The sequence below is a fragment of the Pelobates fuscus genome, chromosome 8 (genome assembly GCF_036172605.1).
Source record: "Pelobates fuscus isolate aPelFus1 chromosome 8, aPelFus1.pri, whole genome shotgun sequence".
NCBI classification, from domain to species: domain Eukaryota; kingdom Metazoa; phylum Chordata; class Amphibia; order Anura; family Pelobatidae; genus Pelobates; species Pelobates fuscus.
Window position 1 is genome coordinate 175,866,051 of NC_086324.1, and position 19,194 is coordinate 175,885,244.

Sequence of the window (19,194 nt, forward strand, 5' to 3'; positions counted from 1 at the left end):
TGCTAAATAGTTTAAAAATTTTGGCCAATGTTACCATGTTCTAAGCTTTTTTTGGAAAGTTATAGGGCTATAAGCACAAGTAGCACATTGCTATTTCCAAACCAATTTGTTTTCAAAATGAACACAAGTTACATTGTAACTCTGATATCTGTCAGAAATCCCTGAATAACCCTTCACATGTGTATATATATTTTTAAAAGAAGACAACATAAAGTATTAAACTTGAGGTATTTTGACTCTTTTCATGCAACCATTTTAACCCCAATCTATGCTAAATTTAAAAAATCAAATAATTGGTGATTGTTTTGACACACATAGCAATTTAAGAATACAGGTACTGAGAACTTTAAGGGTTACTGCCAAAGAACACCCCAATATGTGTTCAGCAAAATCTCCTGAGTACAGGGATACCCCCCATGTATAGGTGTGTCTGGTTCTCTGGGGGCTAAGAGACCTTATATGGAGGGTGCGCATTCCAGTTTTCCAACTTGGAATTGTCACAGCTGGTCATCATGCACCCAGGTCCTATTTGGGACATCTGTGAAGCCATGTGTAATTAACCCCCATCAAACCATATATATATATTTTTTAAAAAGTGGACACCCTAGGGTACTTCAAATGGTGGTATTTTAACACTTTCCATGCACTAATTCTACCACCAGTCTTTGTCAACCATTGATGTAATGCTTTCCTATGGAGAGGGCCTAATGCATTAAAGGGACACTATAGTCACCAAAACAACTGCAGTCTTACTGCTCAAATCACTGCCAGTTAGCAGTTAAATTACTTTGTTTATGCAGCCCTAGCCACACCTCCCTGCATGTGACTTACACAGTCTTCCTAAACACTTCCTGTAAAAGTTATCCAATGTTTACACTTCCTTTATTGCAAATCTTGTTTATTTTAGAATTTCTTACCACCTGCTCGGTTAGTAGCTTGCTAGACCCTGCAGGAGCCTCCTGTATGTAATTATAGCTCAATATACAGAGCAGGAGATAAAAACTTTTAAAGCAAGTTGAACCTGATTGAAAATGAAACCAATTCTTTCATGCTGGCTGTGTCAGTCACAGCCAGGGGAGGTGTGGCTAGGGCTGCATAAACAGAAACAAAGTGATTTAACTCCTAAATGGCAGAGAATTGATCAGTGAAACCTGAGAGGCATGATCTATACACTAAAACTACTTCATTAAGCTAAAGTTGTTTTGGTGACTGTGTCCCTTTAAGTTCCCCCTTGGCACTGACGTCAGAGGAGGCCAACATGTGTTCCTAACACTAGTATTTCTTTAAAGCGGGGTTAACATTTGAAGTCCTATGCTGCTAGTCAAACTGTAAGTTACTTGCCACTCCTGAGGGGCCATGGCACCTTCACCAGGGTGAAATCTACTCACCAAGGCTATATTTTTACTCACCAAAAGCTAGTGGGGATTTTTAACCCTGTTTAAGGTCTGAGCCTAGTTTGTAATGCAGTATGTGCTATAGTGGTTATGGTGCTAGGACTGAATAGTGGATTGTGAGACCCTGAGCCATCTACTCTATTGGTAAGTTTATTTTATTATTCAATCTCTTTTCTCTTGTCTTACAGGAGGTTGAAGATACATCCCCCAATCACTGCTCTACCAGCTTTAAGGTGCTGGTGGTGTCCCCCCTGTTTGAAGGAAAGCCCCTGCTACAGAGACACAGGTGAGAGCAAGGTGTGGTTTATGGGAGAGGTTGGAGGAGACCAGAAGGCATTTCACAGCCCGGGGTCCAGTGCTCTATAAATTGAAAGGATAATCTAAGAATCATATCCAAAACCTTCTATTGTAGTGGTTATGGTGTTAGTAGTTGGTGCTGTCCCCTGGTTCTGGGACAAAAATGGGTTTAAAGCATTTTAACCAAAACTGGGGACCTGGTGCCTGCGCACACTCACATTAAGCATAATCCGTTCATCCATCTTTGAATGGCTATTGAATGACATCCTAATCCACGCCACCCAAATCTGAATGAAGTGGATATTGCTATTGTGGAATACTTAAGCTGTCACTAACCTAGTGTACACAATGTGTGTCTGTCACTAAGCTGCTGTACACAATGTGTGTCTGTCACTAACCTGCTGTACACAATGTGTCTGTCACCAACCTGCTGTACACAATGTGTGGCTGTCACTAACCTGCTGTACACAATGTGTGGCTGTCACTAACCTGCTGTACACAATGTGTGGTTGTCACTAAGTTGGTGTATACTATGCGTGGCGGTCACTAATCTAGTGTACACTATGTGTGGCGGTCACTAATCTAGTGTACACTATGTGTGGTTGTCACTAAGTTGTAGTATACTATGCGTGGCGGTCACTAGGTTGGTGTACACTTTGTGTGGTTGTCACTAACTTGGAGTAGACTATGTGTGGTAGTATCTCAGTGCTTTATGGCAGTTTGATGACTCTCTGCTTTCCCCTGCAGGTTGGTGAACAGTTGTCTGTCTGAGGAACTAAAGGTGATACATGCATTTGAACAGAAGACGCTGACTCCAGCTCAGTGGGAAGTAGAAAAGAAGAAATGAGCTGTAGATGATCGGATGTACTGCTCCATGTGTGCCAGAGCCTGCGGTGCTGATTACAAACACGTGGCTTATCAAACAGTCTGACTGGGTTATCTGAAACCTTACAAGGAACTTTATTTCCCCTTCCTCTGATGGATCAATGGTCACGGTGTTCGATATAATAAATATATGAGCCAACACTTCCTGTTTGGTGTTTTCTCAGCTGCATACAGTATATAATGGGAGCAGACAGAATATAACCCGATCGGCCACTGATATTCCCTAACCTTACCCTGCCTCCTACTACGACTCCCACCATAGAACGAACGCTCCATTATCCCAAGCGTAGAATGAACGCTCCATTATGCCAAGCGTAGAACAAATGCTCCATCACCCCAAGCGTAGAACGAACACTCCGTTACCCTTGGTCTAGAATTTCGGGAATTTTAATGTATGTTGTAGATGATGGGAATGTTAGGAAATACACAGTTTACATTTCATGGAATACAATGTATCCAGTTATGAACTATTGTACGATAACCAGGAGTCCATATTAACGATGTCCCTGTAACTGTGGGACATTTACTAGGTGTAAGTGTAGGACCTCACCTTCCTCAGAAATCACTGTACTGCTATTTTTATATTTCCTCAGCGTGCTTTAAAATAGAGTAAAAGAGAACATTGGTTAAAAGATAAATACAAACTACACTCAGAACATGTGTTAGAGGCTGCATGAGTTGGGAAAGTACTCATAGTTCTATAACTCTATTGGATATAATAATGACCATAGCTGTTGGCATACTGCATAGAAACACTGCCCTCCAGTGGCCAGACCCCAGCTAGCAACAATCCATATCTGATAGGTTAGTGACTAACTGCTGCAGGGCTTCCATTGGACAGTGGGAACCCGGCTCAGCCTGACTATATATGTTTTTTTTTTTTTATTGTTTAAGTGTTCCTTAGTAGATTTAAATTGCTGCCTCCCTTAAATAATCCAGCGCCAGCCAGTCTCCTCCCTCCTTGAGATCATATGTCTGGATGATCTCTGGTTCAATGCTCCTCTCAGAAACCCCTGGGGGACATACTGGCCCAATGCTCCTCTCAGAAACCCCTGGGGGACATACTGGCCCAATGCTCCTCTCAGAAACCCCTGGAGGACATACTGGCTCAATGCTCCTCTCAGAAACCCCTGGAGGACATACTGGCTCAATGCTCCTCTCAGAAACCCCTGGGGGACATACTGGCCCAATGCTCCTCTCAGAAACCCCTGGGGGACATACTGGCCCAATGCTCCTCTCAGAAACCCCTGGAGGACATACTGGCTCAATGCTCCTCTCAGAAACCCCTGGGGGACATACTGGCCCAATGCTCCTCTCAGAAACCCCTTGGGAACATACTGGGCATGCGCGACAATTGCCACACTCAGCAAATCGGATTCTTCTCATAGAGACGCATTGAATCCACTACTTCCATATATCATGCTCTGCCCAGTGACACTAAATTAAATTATTTAAAGTCCTCCCTAGAAAGTGTCACTAGTGGCTTTCACTCTATTAGCTTCTAGAACCATAACCGTTACTTCACCGGGGCTGACTATCTGTGTATTCTATTACCTATACCTCCTGAATCCATCTCAAGTGATTCAGGAAATGCTGATCTGCTATAATAACAATCCCCAAGATTTTTCAACCCATGATACTAAACCAATCGACGCTCAATCTAATGGTACATCATTATATGAACTTGAATTTTGTAGGATGGTGGGGGGTGTCCTAGCGCAGTGATAGGCAACGTTCGACAATCCAGATGTAGCAGACTGCCGTAATGCTGACATAAAATCAGGGGAGATCTGTGGTGCCGAACGTTGTCTACCCTTGTACCTCGTGTAAACTAATAGGTGCGGTACTCGTCTCAGCCTGCCCATTTTAGGGAGAAGATGTTTGTGTATTGGATGTGGCTTATTGGTGATTTTTTTTTCTCTGTAGACACAGTAAGCAGTTTATAAAGATCGGTGACAGCAGTACTCGTGTTAAGAGGTAGATGGGTAACATTTCACACTCTGACTCGTGATATTGGGATATCGTGTAAAACAGTGGTTCTCAAACCAGTCCTCATGGCCCACCAACAGTCCAGGATTGATGTATTTCCCTGTTTTATTCCAATGGAGATACTAACAAAACCTGGACTGTTGGTGGGTCTTGAGGACTGGTTTGAGAACCACTGGTGTAAAATAAAACCCTCGTATGGATCAGTAGTGAGTAGCAGAAGCCGGTATGGTATCACTTTATTTTCACGTACCCCACGCCCTGTCCTTACAGGAGACGCAGAGGATGCAGTTTAAGAGTGCATTGACTCCGTTTTGGGGATTGTAACATTTAGGGCCCTTCATGCCATAGGACATACCCGGACTCTTCTTGTATAAAGAGAATTGTCTAATCCGAGGAACATGCTAATCCATCGCACCCGTTATGGATTCCATTCAGGGCCCTGCGAAGAGTCTTATTGAGGAAAGCACGATACCAGAGATGAATTGAAAGCGTTTCTCCCTGTACGTCGATCCATTCTCTATCCCGGTGTCCGAGGTTCAGGAGGTCAGGATTACGGCTTGAAACAGAGATGTGGAAGAGGTGCAATGGCGCAGTTTTTGCAACATTTATTTCCTCCAACATGGATTTGAAGAAGGAGAGCTAGACACAGAGCTAACAGAATAGGGCACGGTCACACGTCTTGTGAAGGTAAATAAAGGATTAAGTTCTCGCTAATTGGCCGCACTCTCCAGCTGAGAAATGCGTTGCTCCTGTGCTGCAACCGTTGCCTTCAACTTTTTTATGTCTTCCAGAAGCTTCTCCAACACCGAATCCTGCAGGTAAATAAACAATATTAAAGTTAATCTGGATAAATAGGTCATCCTAGCTTCTCTCCACAGCACTGGTAGGCCAGCATACTGGGGATATTTCTGTTCTATTACCGGATAGTCAATGGGCTGCAGTAACAGGTCATCACTTGCTGATCTTCATGGACATCTGCAGTTACATTTGGCACAATTCAGCTACAATGGAGCACGGAAGATGGCAGTGCCAATGGAACATAAGATAATTACATCTCCCTAAGCTCTTCATTATCATATTATTTACATAGAGCACAGACGTCCTTCGAGGAACAATCCAAGCACCGTAACCACGTTCCACGTTTACTGTTCGAAAACAGTTTGACTCTTTAAAATGGCAGGATGCCTGGCCACTCCTGACACCAAAACTGCTACACACAGGTTAAAATTGGAGTTTGGAGTGTTCCCGTATGATCTGAATAAATCCTACATGTGGTGAGAATTTCTAGTATTTTAATATAAACTGACAGGGATAGCATGTTATTAACATCAGCCATTGTGAGACACTGGGCAAGAGACAGGAAAAGCAATCAATCTCTGCGCTATTACCTGTGCCTGGCACAAACTCCAACTTACCGAGTCTGCCTTTCCATCGTTAGAGGAGTGGCTGCGTTTAGGAATTCTGCCGCTCAGAACGTTCTTCGTAACTTTGAGTTCTCGGGCCTTGCTTGGGGCATATCCATCCCGCAGGGAGATCAGCACGGGGCCAGCATTCTTACCCCCCAGCCACTCCTCGGCGGTGAGGGCAGAGTCAGGACCCACGGTGTCTGGGTACAGATCCTCCTGGAACAGGTCCGACTAAGAGACAGACAGAATGGTGTGAGTGCGCCCTGGAACATGCACCTTGTGATACCCACTACTACTGTATAACCTCACCTTGCGGGGAACGGTCATAATGATTGGCTCACACTTCCTCTCATGCAATTTGTAAAACCTGAAACAGACGGTACAGTATGAGCAGGGAAAGCACAGACTGCGCAATATGTAGGAAATCTTACTATTTACCAGAGGCAAGTTCTCCCTGCAGCCCAATCCTCCTCCTGAATAGTCACTATCCCTCACTGCAGGGGGAGACATCTCAGGGAGTACGGGGCTGTGGGGGGATTCACTCGCATGCTCTGGGTGCCGATGACAGATGCCTATTATGCATTGAACTGACAGCTAGGGGATCATAACGGCAGCAGTTTACAAAAATCTCACAGCTGTATGATTGATGTCCAAGGAGGATTTCATTTAATCTTTTCCATTTAGCTCTATGCAATGAGTGTGTATAGTGTGTACATGCAATGCTGCAGTTTGGCTACTATTCGTCAATCTAAGAATTCCTCACGCCAGGTCTGATATGTGGAACTGCAGCTGGGTGGAATTAGCCCATTAACCCCCGCTAGACAGCTTCATTATTTTTGGTATTTATATAGCGCCAGCATATTCCGTAGCAATTTACAATGTTATCAAAAGGGGGAGATTTAACAATAAATGAAACAATTACAGAAACTTACATGAACAATAGGTTGAAGAGGACCCTGGTCAAACGAGCTTACAGTCTAGAGCAGGGCTGTCCAACCTGCGGCCCCCCAGATGTTGCTGAACTACAACTCCCATGATTCCCTGGCTTTATGTTTCATTGGAAGAATCATGGGAGTTGTAGTTCAGCAACATCTGGGGGGCTGCAGGTTGGACAGCCCTGGTCTATAGGTTCATGAGATAAGATCAGACTGCGCAGAGCAGACTGACACATCCCTTTCTGGGAGGGGTTTATACATTTTTTAATTCATTATCTGGCTCACAATGAAGAGTTTCTGGAAACACATGACGTGTCCCTTTAAATCCCACGAGAAGCAAGCTAAATGATGGGGGTCTTACCTAGCGATCTCACACTTGTTGACTTCCAGGCCTCGTTTAGGCATGTACCCCATACCCCGCTGGGACTCCTTACTGCTATACTGAGACAGGAAATGGACAAAGGGAGACTCATCCGTCACTTCAAAGTACTTGATGCTGCTGTCTCCCTGTAATACAGAGATGAGTTAGTAACGTTATAAACCGGAAGCCGAGCAGTCAGCAAGCCGAACCCTGTGTTACGTAGCAGACAATAGGCTCAGTGCTGTATTCTGTTAATAAATGCGTTGGGTACTGCCATTCACCCAGCACGTTATATTATTACACAAAGATCCATCGAATAGCGGTAACAATACATTTTATTATCCATTAGCTGCCTGCTCTCCTAAAGGATTCTGTAATCCTTGTTGCCACCCTTTACTACCCACCCACTGACACAACCCCCAAGTCATTCACCTTCCCGCCAAGGTACACGATGTTGGTATCCGGGTCGAAGAAGGGGATGAGGACTCCGCTGCTGGTGTCCAGCTCCTGGAGGGTGAGTGGTTCATCTAGAGATTTCTAAGGAAGAGCGAAAAATGATCAGGTCAAAGCTTTGAAATATGTCATCTAACCCTACGAGAGGCGTGGCAGGTCTGGCTATAGTCTACACGAGTCTTCTTTATTACCCCAGGTCCTGACCCACTCACCAGGTCCCACAAGGCCACTTGCCGCTCACTCATTCGGCTAAATCCGGTGGTCAATATTTTATCCTCTGAAACAAAGATGGCTCGGACTGGGCGGCTGCCTTCATGTGGTTTGTCTTTCTCCTACAAGAAAGAATAAAGTTTGGTGCTGTCAGCTGGGGTTTCATGGCGTATTGCGGCATAACCGCGTGAAGCTCTGGAGCTGGACTTGCATTCCATTTTAAATACATTTTAAGTCTCTAGTTCCAGGTCCTGTGAAACCCAAGATTGCTCTGAGGAGAGGTTCAGCAGCCTGTAGACTCACCGCTACGATGGTTCCAGCCCTGGGTTCGATGATCCGGATCTTCTTGTCCTTGCAGGAGGTGCAGATTTGACTCCCATCCCAGTTCCATGCCACGCTGTATATGAGATCGGAATGGGTGTCTTCCAGCACGATGACTGATTGGCCAATTCCCACATCCCAAATTAGGATCACATTATCGCAACCTGGAGGTCAAAATGAGAGGTCATCCTCCAACACAATCCATGTACACAGTACATTGTCCATACACACTCCGTGTACACAGCATATTGTCCATACACACTCCGTGTACACAGCACATTGTCCATACACACTCCGTGTACACAGTACATTGTCCATACACACTCCGTGTACACAGCATATTGTCCATACACACTCCGTGTACACAGCACATTGTCCATACACACTCCGTGTACACAGCATATTGTCCATACACACTCAGTGTACACAGCATATTGTCCATACACCATGTACACAGTACACTGTCCATACACACTCTGTGTACACAGTACATTGTCCATACGCACTCCGTGTACACAGCATATTGTCCATACACCATGCACACTCCATGTACACAGTACATTGTCCATACACACTCCGTGTACACAGCACATTGCCATACACAATCCGTGTACACAGCACATTGTCCATACATCCTCCTTGTACAGAGAACATTGTCCATACAAAATTCGTGTACGCAGCATGTTGTCCATACACAATCCGTGTACACAGTACATTGTCCATACACCCTCAGTGTACACAGCATATTGTCCATACACACTCCATTTACACAATCCATGCGCACAATAATTTCTACACCCTTGCTGCTAACATATAACATTTTTAACACTCATCCTGCACACAGATGACATCACACATGCAAGTGCATAACTCCTGAAACATGACATTCCCCTACCTGCACTCAGCAGTATGTTCTGGGCAGTTGGGTGCCAGGTGACTATGCCCACTCGCTTTGTGTGACCTTCTAGTGTGACGATGGGCTCTGTCAGAGAGCGGGTAAGTCCCCCTTCTGGAATCTCCCAGACCTTACAGAGAAAAATAGACATTATATATCACATTCCTCAGCAGGGACCACAGTATCTGCATTATATCATTATTATATCCATATTATATCACATTCCTCCTCAATAAGCTCCGTATCTGTATTATATCATTACCGTATCCGTATTATATTGTTACCGTATCCGTATTATAGCGTTACTGTATCCGTATTATATTGTTACCGTATCCGTATTATAGCGTTACTGTATCCGTATTATATCGTTACCATATCTGTATTATATCGATACCGTATCCGTATTATATCGTTACCGTATCCGTATTATATCGTTACTGTATCCGTATTATATCGTTACCATATCTGTATTATATCGATACCGTATCCGTATTATATCGATACCGTATCCGTATTATATCGTTACCGTATCCGTATTATATTGTTACTGTATTCGTATTATAGCGTTACTGTATCTGTATTATATCGTTACCATATCTGTATTATATCGTTACTGTATCCGTATTATATCGTTACCATATCTGTATTATATCATTACCGTATCCGTATTATATTGTTACTGTATTCGTATTATAGCGTTACTGTATCCGTATTATATCGTTACCATATCTGTATTATATCATTACCGTATCCGTATTATATTGTTACTGTATCCGTATTATATCGTTACCATATCTGTATTATATCGTTACCATATCTGTATTATATCGATACCGTATCCGTATTATATCGTTACCATATCTGTATTATATCATTACCGTATCCGTATTATATTGTTACTGTATCCGTATTATATCGTTACCATATCTGTATTATATCGTTACCATATCTGTATTATATCGTTACTGTATCCGTATTAAATCGTTACCATATCTGTATTATATCGATACCGTATCCGTATTATATCGTTACCGTATCCGTATTATATTGTTACTGTATTCGTATTATAGCGTTACTGTATCTGTATTATATCGTTACCATATCTGTATTATATCATTACCGTATCCGTATTATATTGTTACTGTATTCGTATTATAGCGTTACTGTATCTGTATTATATCGTTACCGTATCCGTATTATATTGTTACTGTATTCGTATTATATTGTTACTGTATCCGTATTATATCGTTACCATATCTGTATTATATCGTTACTGTATCCGTATTATATTGTTACTGTATCCGTATTATATCGTTACCATATCTGTATTAAATCATTACCGTATCCGTATTATATTGTTACTGTATCCGTATTATATCGTTACCATATCTGTATTATATCGTTACCATATCTGTATTATATCGATACCGTATCCGTATTATATCGTTACCGTATCCGTATTATATCGTTACTGTATCCGTATTATATCGTTACCATATCTGTATTATATCGATACCGTATCCGTATTATATCGTTACCGTATCCATATTATATTGTTACTGTATTCGTATTATAGCGTTACCGTATCCGTATTATATCGTTACCATATCTGTATTATATCGATACCGTATCCGTATTATATCGTTACCATATCTGTATTATATCGTTACCGTATCCGTATTATATTGTTACTGTATTCGTATTATAGCGTTACTGTATCTGTATTATATCGTTACCATATCTGTATTATATCGATACCGTATCCGTATTATATCGTTACCGTATCCGTATTATATTGTTACTGTATTCGTATTATAGCGTTACTGTATCTGTATTATATCGTTACCGTATCTGTATTATATCGTTACCGTATCCGTATTATATTGTTACTGTATTCGTATTATATCGTTACCGTATCCGTATTATATTGTTACTGTATTCGTATTATAGCGTTACTGTATCTGTATTATATCATTACCATATCTGTATTATATCGATACCGTATTCGTATTATATCGTTACTGTATCTGTATTATATCGTTACATCCCAATGGGGGCTTGTTCTGAGATGTCCATTTATTGCCTGATTCTAGCAGGGCACCATTTGTATAAAAAGGTCTTCAGGGGCAGGACTCCTCTTTTAAAGGGAACACTGATTAGAGGTGACATTCCTTACCATCACGCTGCAATCTTCGGAGCCGCTGGCAATCACGTTATCATTATGAGGACACCAGTCAATGTCCAGTACCGGAGCCGTGTGACCGCACACTACTGGTTGGGACTTGTCCAGGCGTCCTGTCTGGAGAGAATGTATAATATGGCCACGTCAGTTCAAAGCGGTCTGATATAGGCACTTATTGCCCCTCCAATGCAGGCAAGCCATCATGAAAATACCACACAAAGAGATTCCACTCTGCTATTAATGATTACAAGTCTGACAAATGTTCAAAAGTATATTTAACGCCCTAAGGCGTTCAGCAGTAAACGGCCAGCGTGACGGAACATTTCCTTAGGGGGTTAAGATATTTGGGATGAGCACAATTATCATTTCACCGCTGCAATAATCCCTGAATTTTACAGAATGCGGATGCTGGGAGTAATGGGGAACACCAGGAGCAGAACTCCGGCCACTTATAAAAACTATATTTAATAAGATAATTTCTGCAGAGATCAGGGAATGGCTGCATTTTCTAATCTCAAGTATATGGAGCAGAGTGTGTTCCTAATCTCTCCCAATATCTACAGCACAATGAACACAATTTGTAATCAGTTTTCTGTTTTGTCTGACTGTTAAAATGTGTGTCAGTAGTTCAGCTGCGCGTGGTACATGCTGTGACCCATTACATAAAGAACATTTAGAGCAGAGATTTAACACTCCATGTCATTCGTAAAACATTTGACAAACTCATAAAACACGAAGAAGAACAAGAAAACCAGTCACATGCTGCTCTATATGTTCATAACACGAACGCTGAATGGCTCCATCCCCCATGATTCCATCAATTACTAACATCTTGGTTAATCTATGTCTCACAGCTTCTAATCCAACACCGCTATCCAGGTGTGAACGTTACTCACCCCTGAGAATTATCTCTAACCGAGCTTTAGTCACATCTTGGCTACTGTAACCTATAATGTTGTTTTTCAATGCATTCTATTTCACAGCATCGTGACTAAGCTCTACTCTGTCAATCATTCATCGTAGACAGTTAATGTAAGTTCTCTGTACAGCCAGTAGAGGGCGCTCTGTACTGATAGTATGTTAAGGTGGCAGTTACATTGAAGGAAGGGTTAACGCCAGCACCCTTGTGTACTTTGCTAGAGCAGCAATATGGTGTCCTGCTACCACGCCCCTCGTCTACTTGATGGTAAAGTGGAGGATGTGACACGACACAGACAGTTCACATCACCTACCAAATAAGGGCAAGATTCAGCTGTGGTGAGACACTTCCCCTAAAACCGGCAGCCGAATCTGTAACTGACACACAGAGAGCATCTATTTCACCCTGAGAACTGTTTCACCCTGAGAACCTGCCCAATCACTCCGACACACTGAGAACCTGCCCAATCACTCCGACACACTGAGAACCTGCCCAATCACTCCGACACTCTGAGAACCTGCCCAATCACTCCGACACTCTGAGAATCTGGCCAATCACTCCGACACTCTCTGAGAACCTGCCCAATCACTCCGACACACTCTGAGAACCTGCCCAATCTTTCCAACACACTCTGAGAACCTGCCCATTCACTCTGACACACTGAGAATCTGGCCAATCACTCTGACACACTGAGAATCTGCCCAATCACTCCAACACACTCTGAGAACCTGCCCAATCACTACGACACTCTGAGAATCTGGCTGAACACCCTCAGAACATGCCCAATCACTCTGAAACACTGGAAATCTGCCCAATCACTCCGACACACTGAGAATCTGGCCAATCACTCCGACACTCTCTGAGAACCTGCCCAATCACTCCGACACACTGAGAACCTGCCCAATTACTCCGACACTCTGAGAACCTGCCTAATCACTCTGAGAACCTGCCCAATCACTCCGACACACTGAGAATCTGGCCAATCACTCCGACACACTGAGAATCTGGCCAATCACTCCGACACACTGAGAATCTGGCCAATCACTCCGACACTCTGAGAACCTGCCCAATCACTCCGACACACTGAGAATCTGGCCAATCACTCCAACACACTCTGAGAACCTGCCCAATCACTCCAACACACTCTGAGAACCTGCCCAATCACTCTGAGAACCTGCCCAATCACTCCAACACACTCTGAGAACCTGCCCAATCACTCCGACACTCTGAGAATCTGGACAAACACTCCGACACTCTGAGAATCTGGACAAACACTCCGACACTCTGAGAACCTGCCCAATGACTCCAACACACTCTGAGAACCTGCCCAATCACTCCGACACTCTGAGAATCTGGCCAATCACTCCAACACACTCTGAGAACCTGCCCAATCACTCCAAAACACTCTGAGAACCTGCCCAATCACTCTGACACACTGAGAACCTGCCCAATCACTCCAACACACTGAGAATCTGGCCAATCACTCCAACACACTGAGAATCTGGCCAATCACTCTGACACACTGAGAATCTGCCCAATCACTCCAACACACTGAGAACCTGCCCAATAACTCCAACACACCGAGAAGCTGCCCAATAACGCCAACACACTCTGAGAACCTGCCCAATCACTCCAACACACTCTGAGAACCTGCCCAATCACTCTGAGAACCTGCCCAATCACTCCAACACACTCTGAGAATCTGGCCAATCACTCCAACACACTCTGAGAACCTGCCCAATCACTCCAAAACACTCTGAGAACCTGCCCAATCACTCTGACACACTGAGAACCTGCCCAATCACTCTGACACACTCTGAGAACTCCAATCACTCCGACACACTGAGAATCTGGCCAATCACTCCAACACACTGAGAATCTGGCCAATCACTCTGACACACTGAGAATCTGCCCAATCACTCCAACACACCGAGAACCTGCCCAATAACTCCAACACACTCTGAGAACCTGCCCAATCACTCCAACACACTGAGAAGCTGCCCAATAACTCCAACACACTCTGAGAACCTGCCCAATCACTCCAACACACTCTGAGAACCTGCCCAATCACTCTGAGAACCTGCCCAATCACTCCAACACACTCTGAGAACCTTCCCAATCACTCTGAGAATCTGGCCAATCACTCCAACACACTCTGAGAACCTGCCCAATCACTCCAAAACACTCTGAGAACCTGCCCAATCACTCTGACACACTGAGAACCTGGCCAATCACTCCAACACACTCTGAGAACCTGCCCAATCACTCCAACACACTCTGAGAACCTGCCCAATCACTCTGAGAACCTGCCCAATCACTCCGACACACTCTGAGAACCTGCCCAATCACTCCGACACTCTGAGAATCTGGACAAACACTCCGACACTCTGAGAATCTGGACAAACACTCCGACACTCTGAGAACCTGCCCAATGACTCCAACACACTCTGAGAACCTGCCCAATCACTCCGACACTCTGAGAATCTGGCCAATCACTCCAACACACTCTGAGAACCTGCCCAATCACTCCAAAACACTCTGAGAACCTGCCCAATCACTCTGACACACTGAGAACCTGCCCAATCACTCTGACACACTGAGAATCTGGCCAATCACTCCAACACACTGAGAATCTGGCCAATCACTCTGACACACTGAGAATCTGCCCAATCACTCCAACACACTGAGAACCTGCCCAATAACTCCAACACACCGAGAAGCTGCCCAGTAACGCCAACACACTCTGAGAACCTGCCCAATCACTCCAACACACTCTGAGAACCTGCCCAATCACTCTGAGAACCTGCCCAATCACTCCAACACACTCTGAGAATCTGGCCAATCACTCCAACACACTCTGAGAACCTGCCCAATCACTCCAAAACACTCTGAGAACCTGCCCAATCACTCTGACACACTGAGAACCTGCCCAATCACTCTGACACACTCTGAGAACTCCAATCACTCCGACACACTGAGAATCTGGCCAATCACTCCAACACACTGAGAATCTGGCCAATCACTCTGACACACTGAGAATCTGCCCAATCACTCCAACACACCGAGAACCTGCCCAATAACTCCAACACACTCTGAGAACCTGCCCAATCACTCCAACACACTGAGAAGCTGCCCAATAACTCCAACACACTCTGAGAACCTGCCCAATCACTCCAACACACTCTGAGAACCTGCCCAATCACTCTGAGAACCTGCCCAATAACTCCAACACACTCTGAGAACCTTCCCAATCACTCTGAGAATCTGGCCAATCACTCCAACACACTCTGAGAACCTGCCCAATCACTCCAAAACACTCTGAGAACCTGCCCAATCACTCTGACACACTGAGAACCTGGCCAATCACTCCAACACACTCTGAGAACCTGCCCAATCACTCCGACACACTGAGAATCTGGCCAATCACTCCAACACACTGAGAATCTGGCCAATCACTCTGACACACTGAGAATCTGCCCAATCACTCCAACACACTGAGAACCTGCCCAATAACTCCAACACACTCTGAGAACCTGCCCAATCACTCCAACACACTGAGAACCTGCCCAATCACTCTGAGAACCTGCCCAATCACTCCAACACACTCTGAGAACCTGCCCAATCACTCTGAGAATCTGGCCAATCACTCCAACACACTCTGAGAACCTGCCCAATCACTCCAAAACACTATGAGAACCTGCCCAATCACTCTGACACACTGAGAACCTGCCCAATCACTCCAACACACTCTGAGAACCTGCCCAATCACTCCGACACACTGAGAATCTGGCCAATCACTCCAACACACTGAGAATCTGGCCAATCACTCTGACACACTGAGAATCTGGCCAATCACTCCAACACACTGAGAATCTGGCCAATCACTCTGACACACTGAGAATCTGCCCAATCACTCAAACACACTGAGAACCTGCCCAATAACTCCAACACACTCTGAGAACCTGCCCAATCACTCCAACACACTGATAACCTGCCCAATAACTCCAACACACTCTGAGAACCTGCCCAATCACTCCAACACACTCTGAGAACCTGCCCAATCACTCCGACACACTGAGAATCTGGCCAGTCACTCCGACACTCTGAGAATACTGCCAATCACTCTGACACAATGAGAATCTGGCCAATCACTCTGAGAACCTGCCCAATCACTCCAACACACTCTGGGAACCTGCCCAATCACTCCAACACACTGAGAATCTGGCCAATCACTCTGACACACTGAGAATCTGGCCAATCACTCTGACACACTGAGAATCTGGCCAATCACTCTGAGAACCTGCCCATTCACTCCGACACACTCTGAGAACCTGCCCAATCACTCCAACACACTCTGAGAACCTGCCCAATCACTCTGACACACTGAGAATCTGGCAAATCACACCAACACACTCTGAGAACCTGCCCAATCACTCCGACACACTCTGAGAACCTGCCCAATCTTTCCAACACACTCTGAGAACCTACCCATTCACTCTGACACACTGAGAATCTGGCCAATCACTCTGACACACTGAGAATCTGCCCAATGACTCCAACACACTCTGAGAACCTGCCCAATCACTACGACACTCTGAGAATCTGGCTGAACACCCTCAGAACATGCCCAATCACTCTGAAACACTGGAAATCTGCCCAATCACTCCGACACACTGAGAATCTGCCCAATCACTCCGACACACTGAGAATTCGCCAATCACCCTGAGAACCTGCCCAATCACTCCGACACTCTGAGAATCTGGCTGAACACCCTCAGAACATGCCCAATCACTCTGAAACACTGGAAATCTGACCAATCACTCCGACACACTGAGAATCTGCCCAATCACTCCGACACACTGAGAATCCGCCAATCACCCTGAGAACCTGCCCAATCACTCTGAAACACTGGAAATCTGGCCAATCACCCCGACACACTCTGAGAATCTGCCCAATCACTCCGACACACTCTGAGAATCTGCCCATTCAGTTCGACACACTAAGAATCTGCCCAATCACTCTAAACCACTGGGAAGCTGACCAATCACTTCGACACACCAAGAAGCTGGCCAATCACCCCGAGAATCTATCCAAACACCCCGACACACTGATACACTGTCTGCATTCAGTAACACACACTGTTACACTGTCTTCATACACAAGGTGTGATGCACACTGTAATGTGTACACACAGTAAAGCTATATATTAATGAGGTAAATACATTATATATACATAGCTATATACACACACGTGTACTCTGCACTATCCCCCATTCACACTGAGTGACAGACAAATTAAAACACAATATGCAACAACATGTGACACATAAAACAGAGAGCCCAGAGCTACACAGTGCACCTAATCAGACGGGGCAGAGTGGGGTGAGGGGGCAGAGTGAGAATCTGGCCAATCACTCCAACACACTGAGAATCTGGCCAATCACTCTGACACACTGAGAATCTGCCCAATCACTCCAACACACCGAGAACCTGCCCAATAACTCCAACACACTCTGAGAACCTGCCCAATCACTCCAACACACTGAGAAGCTGCCCAATAACTCCAACACACTCTGAGAACCTGCCCAATCACTCCAACACACTCTGAGAACCTGCCCAATCACTCTGAGAACCTGCCCAATCACTCCAACACACTCTGAGAACCTGCCCAATCACTCTGAGAATCTGGCCAATCACTCCAACACACTCTGAGAACCTGCCCAATCACTCCAAAACACTCTGAGAACCTGCCCAATCACTCTGACACACTGAGAACCTGGCCAATCACTCCAACACACTCTGAGAACCTGCCCAATCACTCCGACACACTGAGAATCTGGCCAATCACTCCAACACACTCTGAGAACCTGCCCAATCACTCTGAGAATCTGGCCAATCACTCCAACACACTCTGAGAACCTGCCCAATCACTCCGACACACTGAGAATCTGGCCAATCACTCCAACACACTGAGAATCTGGCCAATCACTCTGACACACTGAGAATCTGCCCAATCACTCCAACACACTGAGAACCTGCCCAATAACTCCAACACACTCTGAGAACCTGCCCAATCACTCCAACACACTGAGAACCTGCCCAATCACTCTGAGAACCTGCCCAATCACTCTGAGAATCTGGCCAATCACTCCAACACACTCTGAGAACCTGCCCAATCACTCCAAAACACTATGAGAACCTGCCCAATCACTCTGACACACTGAGAACCTGCCCAATCACTCCAACACACTCTGAGAACCTGCCCAATCACTCCGACACACTGAGAATCTGGCCAATCACTCCAACACACTCTGAGAATCTGGCCAATCACTCTGACACACTGAGAATCTGGCCAATCACTCCAACACACTGAGAATCTGGCCAATCACTCTGACACACTGAGAATCTGCCCAATCACTCAAACACACTGAGAACCTGCCCAATAACTCCAACACACTCTGAGAACCTGCCCAATCACTCCAACACACTGATAACCTGCCCAATAACTCCAACACACTCTGAGAACCTGCCCAATCACTCCAACACACTCTGAGAACCTGCCCAATCACTCCGACACACTGAGAATCTGGCCAGTCACTCCGACACTCTGAGAATACTGCCAATCACTCTGACACAATGAGAATCTGGCCAATCACTCTGAGAACCTGCCCAATCACTCCAACACACTCTGGGAACCTGCCCAATCACTCCAACACACTGAGAATCTGGCCAATCACTCTGACACACTGAGAATCTGGCCAATCACTCTGACACACTGATAATCTGGCCAATCACTCTGAGAACCTGCCCATTCACTCCGACACACTCTGAGAACCTGCCCAATCACTCCAACACACTCTGAGAACCTGCCCAATCACTCTGACACACTGAGAATCTGGCAAATCACACCAACACACTCTGAGAACCTGCCCAATCACTCCGACACA

The 19,194-nt window shown here is 45.0% G+C and overlaps 2 protein-coding genes and 1 long non-coding RNA gene across 3 annotated transcripts in view; 1 reads left to right on the plus strand and 2 right to left on the minus strand.

Moving 5' to 3' along the window:
* Positions 1 to 2,717, plus strand: part of LOC134570676 (bolA-like protein 2) — a 6,639-nt gene extending 3,922 nt beyond the window's left edge. The window contains exons 2-3 of the mRNA XM_063428607.1: positions 1,583 to 1,680; positions 2,439 to 2,717. Of these exons, the coding sequence (XP_063284677.1) occupies positions 1,583 to 1,680; positions 2,439 to 2,538 (198 nt within the window). The 3' untranslated portion in view covers positions 2,539 to 2,717. The remainder of the gene's footprint in view (positions 1 to 1,582; positions 1,681 to 2,438) is intronic.
* Positions 1 to 19,194, minus strand: part of LOC134572088 (uncharacterized) — a 129,357-nt gene that overhangs the window by 59,474 nt on the left and 50,689 nt on the right. The gene's annotated exons all lie outside the window — the stretch shown is intronic.
* Positions 4,773 to 19,194, minus strand: part of CORO1A (coronin 1A) — a 28,524-nt gene continuing 14,102 nt past the window's right edge. The window contains exons 3-11 of the mRNA XM_063430896.1: positions 11,323 to 11,445; positions 9,147 to 9,276; positions 8,234 to 8,415; positions 7,933 to 8,052; positions 7,700 to 7,804; positions 7,268 to 7,413; positions 6,281 to 6,338; positions 5,981 to 6,202; positions 4,773 to 5,377 (exon numbers count right to left, since the gene is read on the minus strand). Of these exons, the coding sequence (XP_063286966.1) occupies positions 5,276 to 5,377; positions 5,981 to 6,202; positions 6,281 to 6,338; positions 7,268 to 7,413; positions 7,700 to 7,804; positions 7,933 to 8,052; positions 8,234 to 8,415; positions 9,147 to 9,276; positions 11,323 to 11,445 (1,188 nt within the window). The 3' untranslated portion in view covers positions 4,773 to 5,275. The remainder of the gene's footprint in view (positions 5,378 to 5,980; positions 6,203 to 6,280; positions 6,339 to 7,267; positions 7,414 to 7,699; positions 7,805 to 7,932; positions 8,053 to 8,233; positions 8,416 to 9,146; positions 9,277 to 11,322; positions 11,446 to 19,194) is intronic.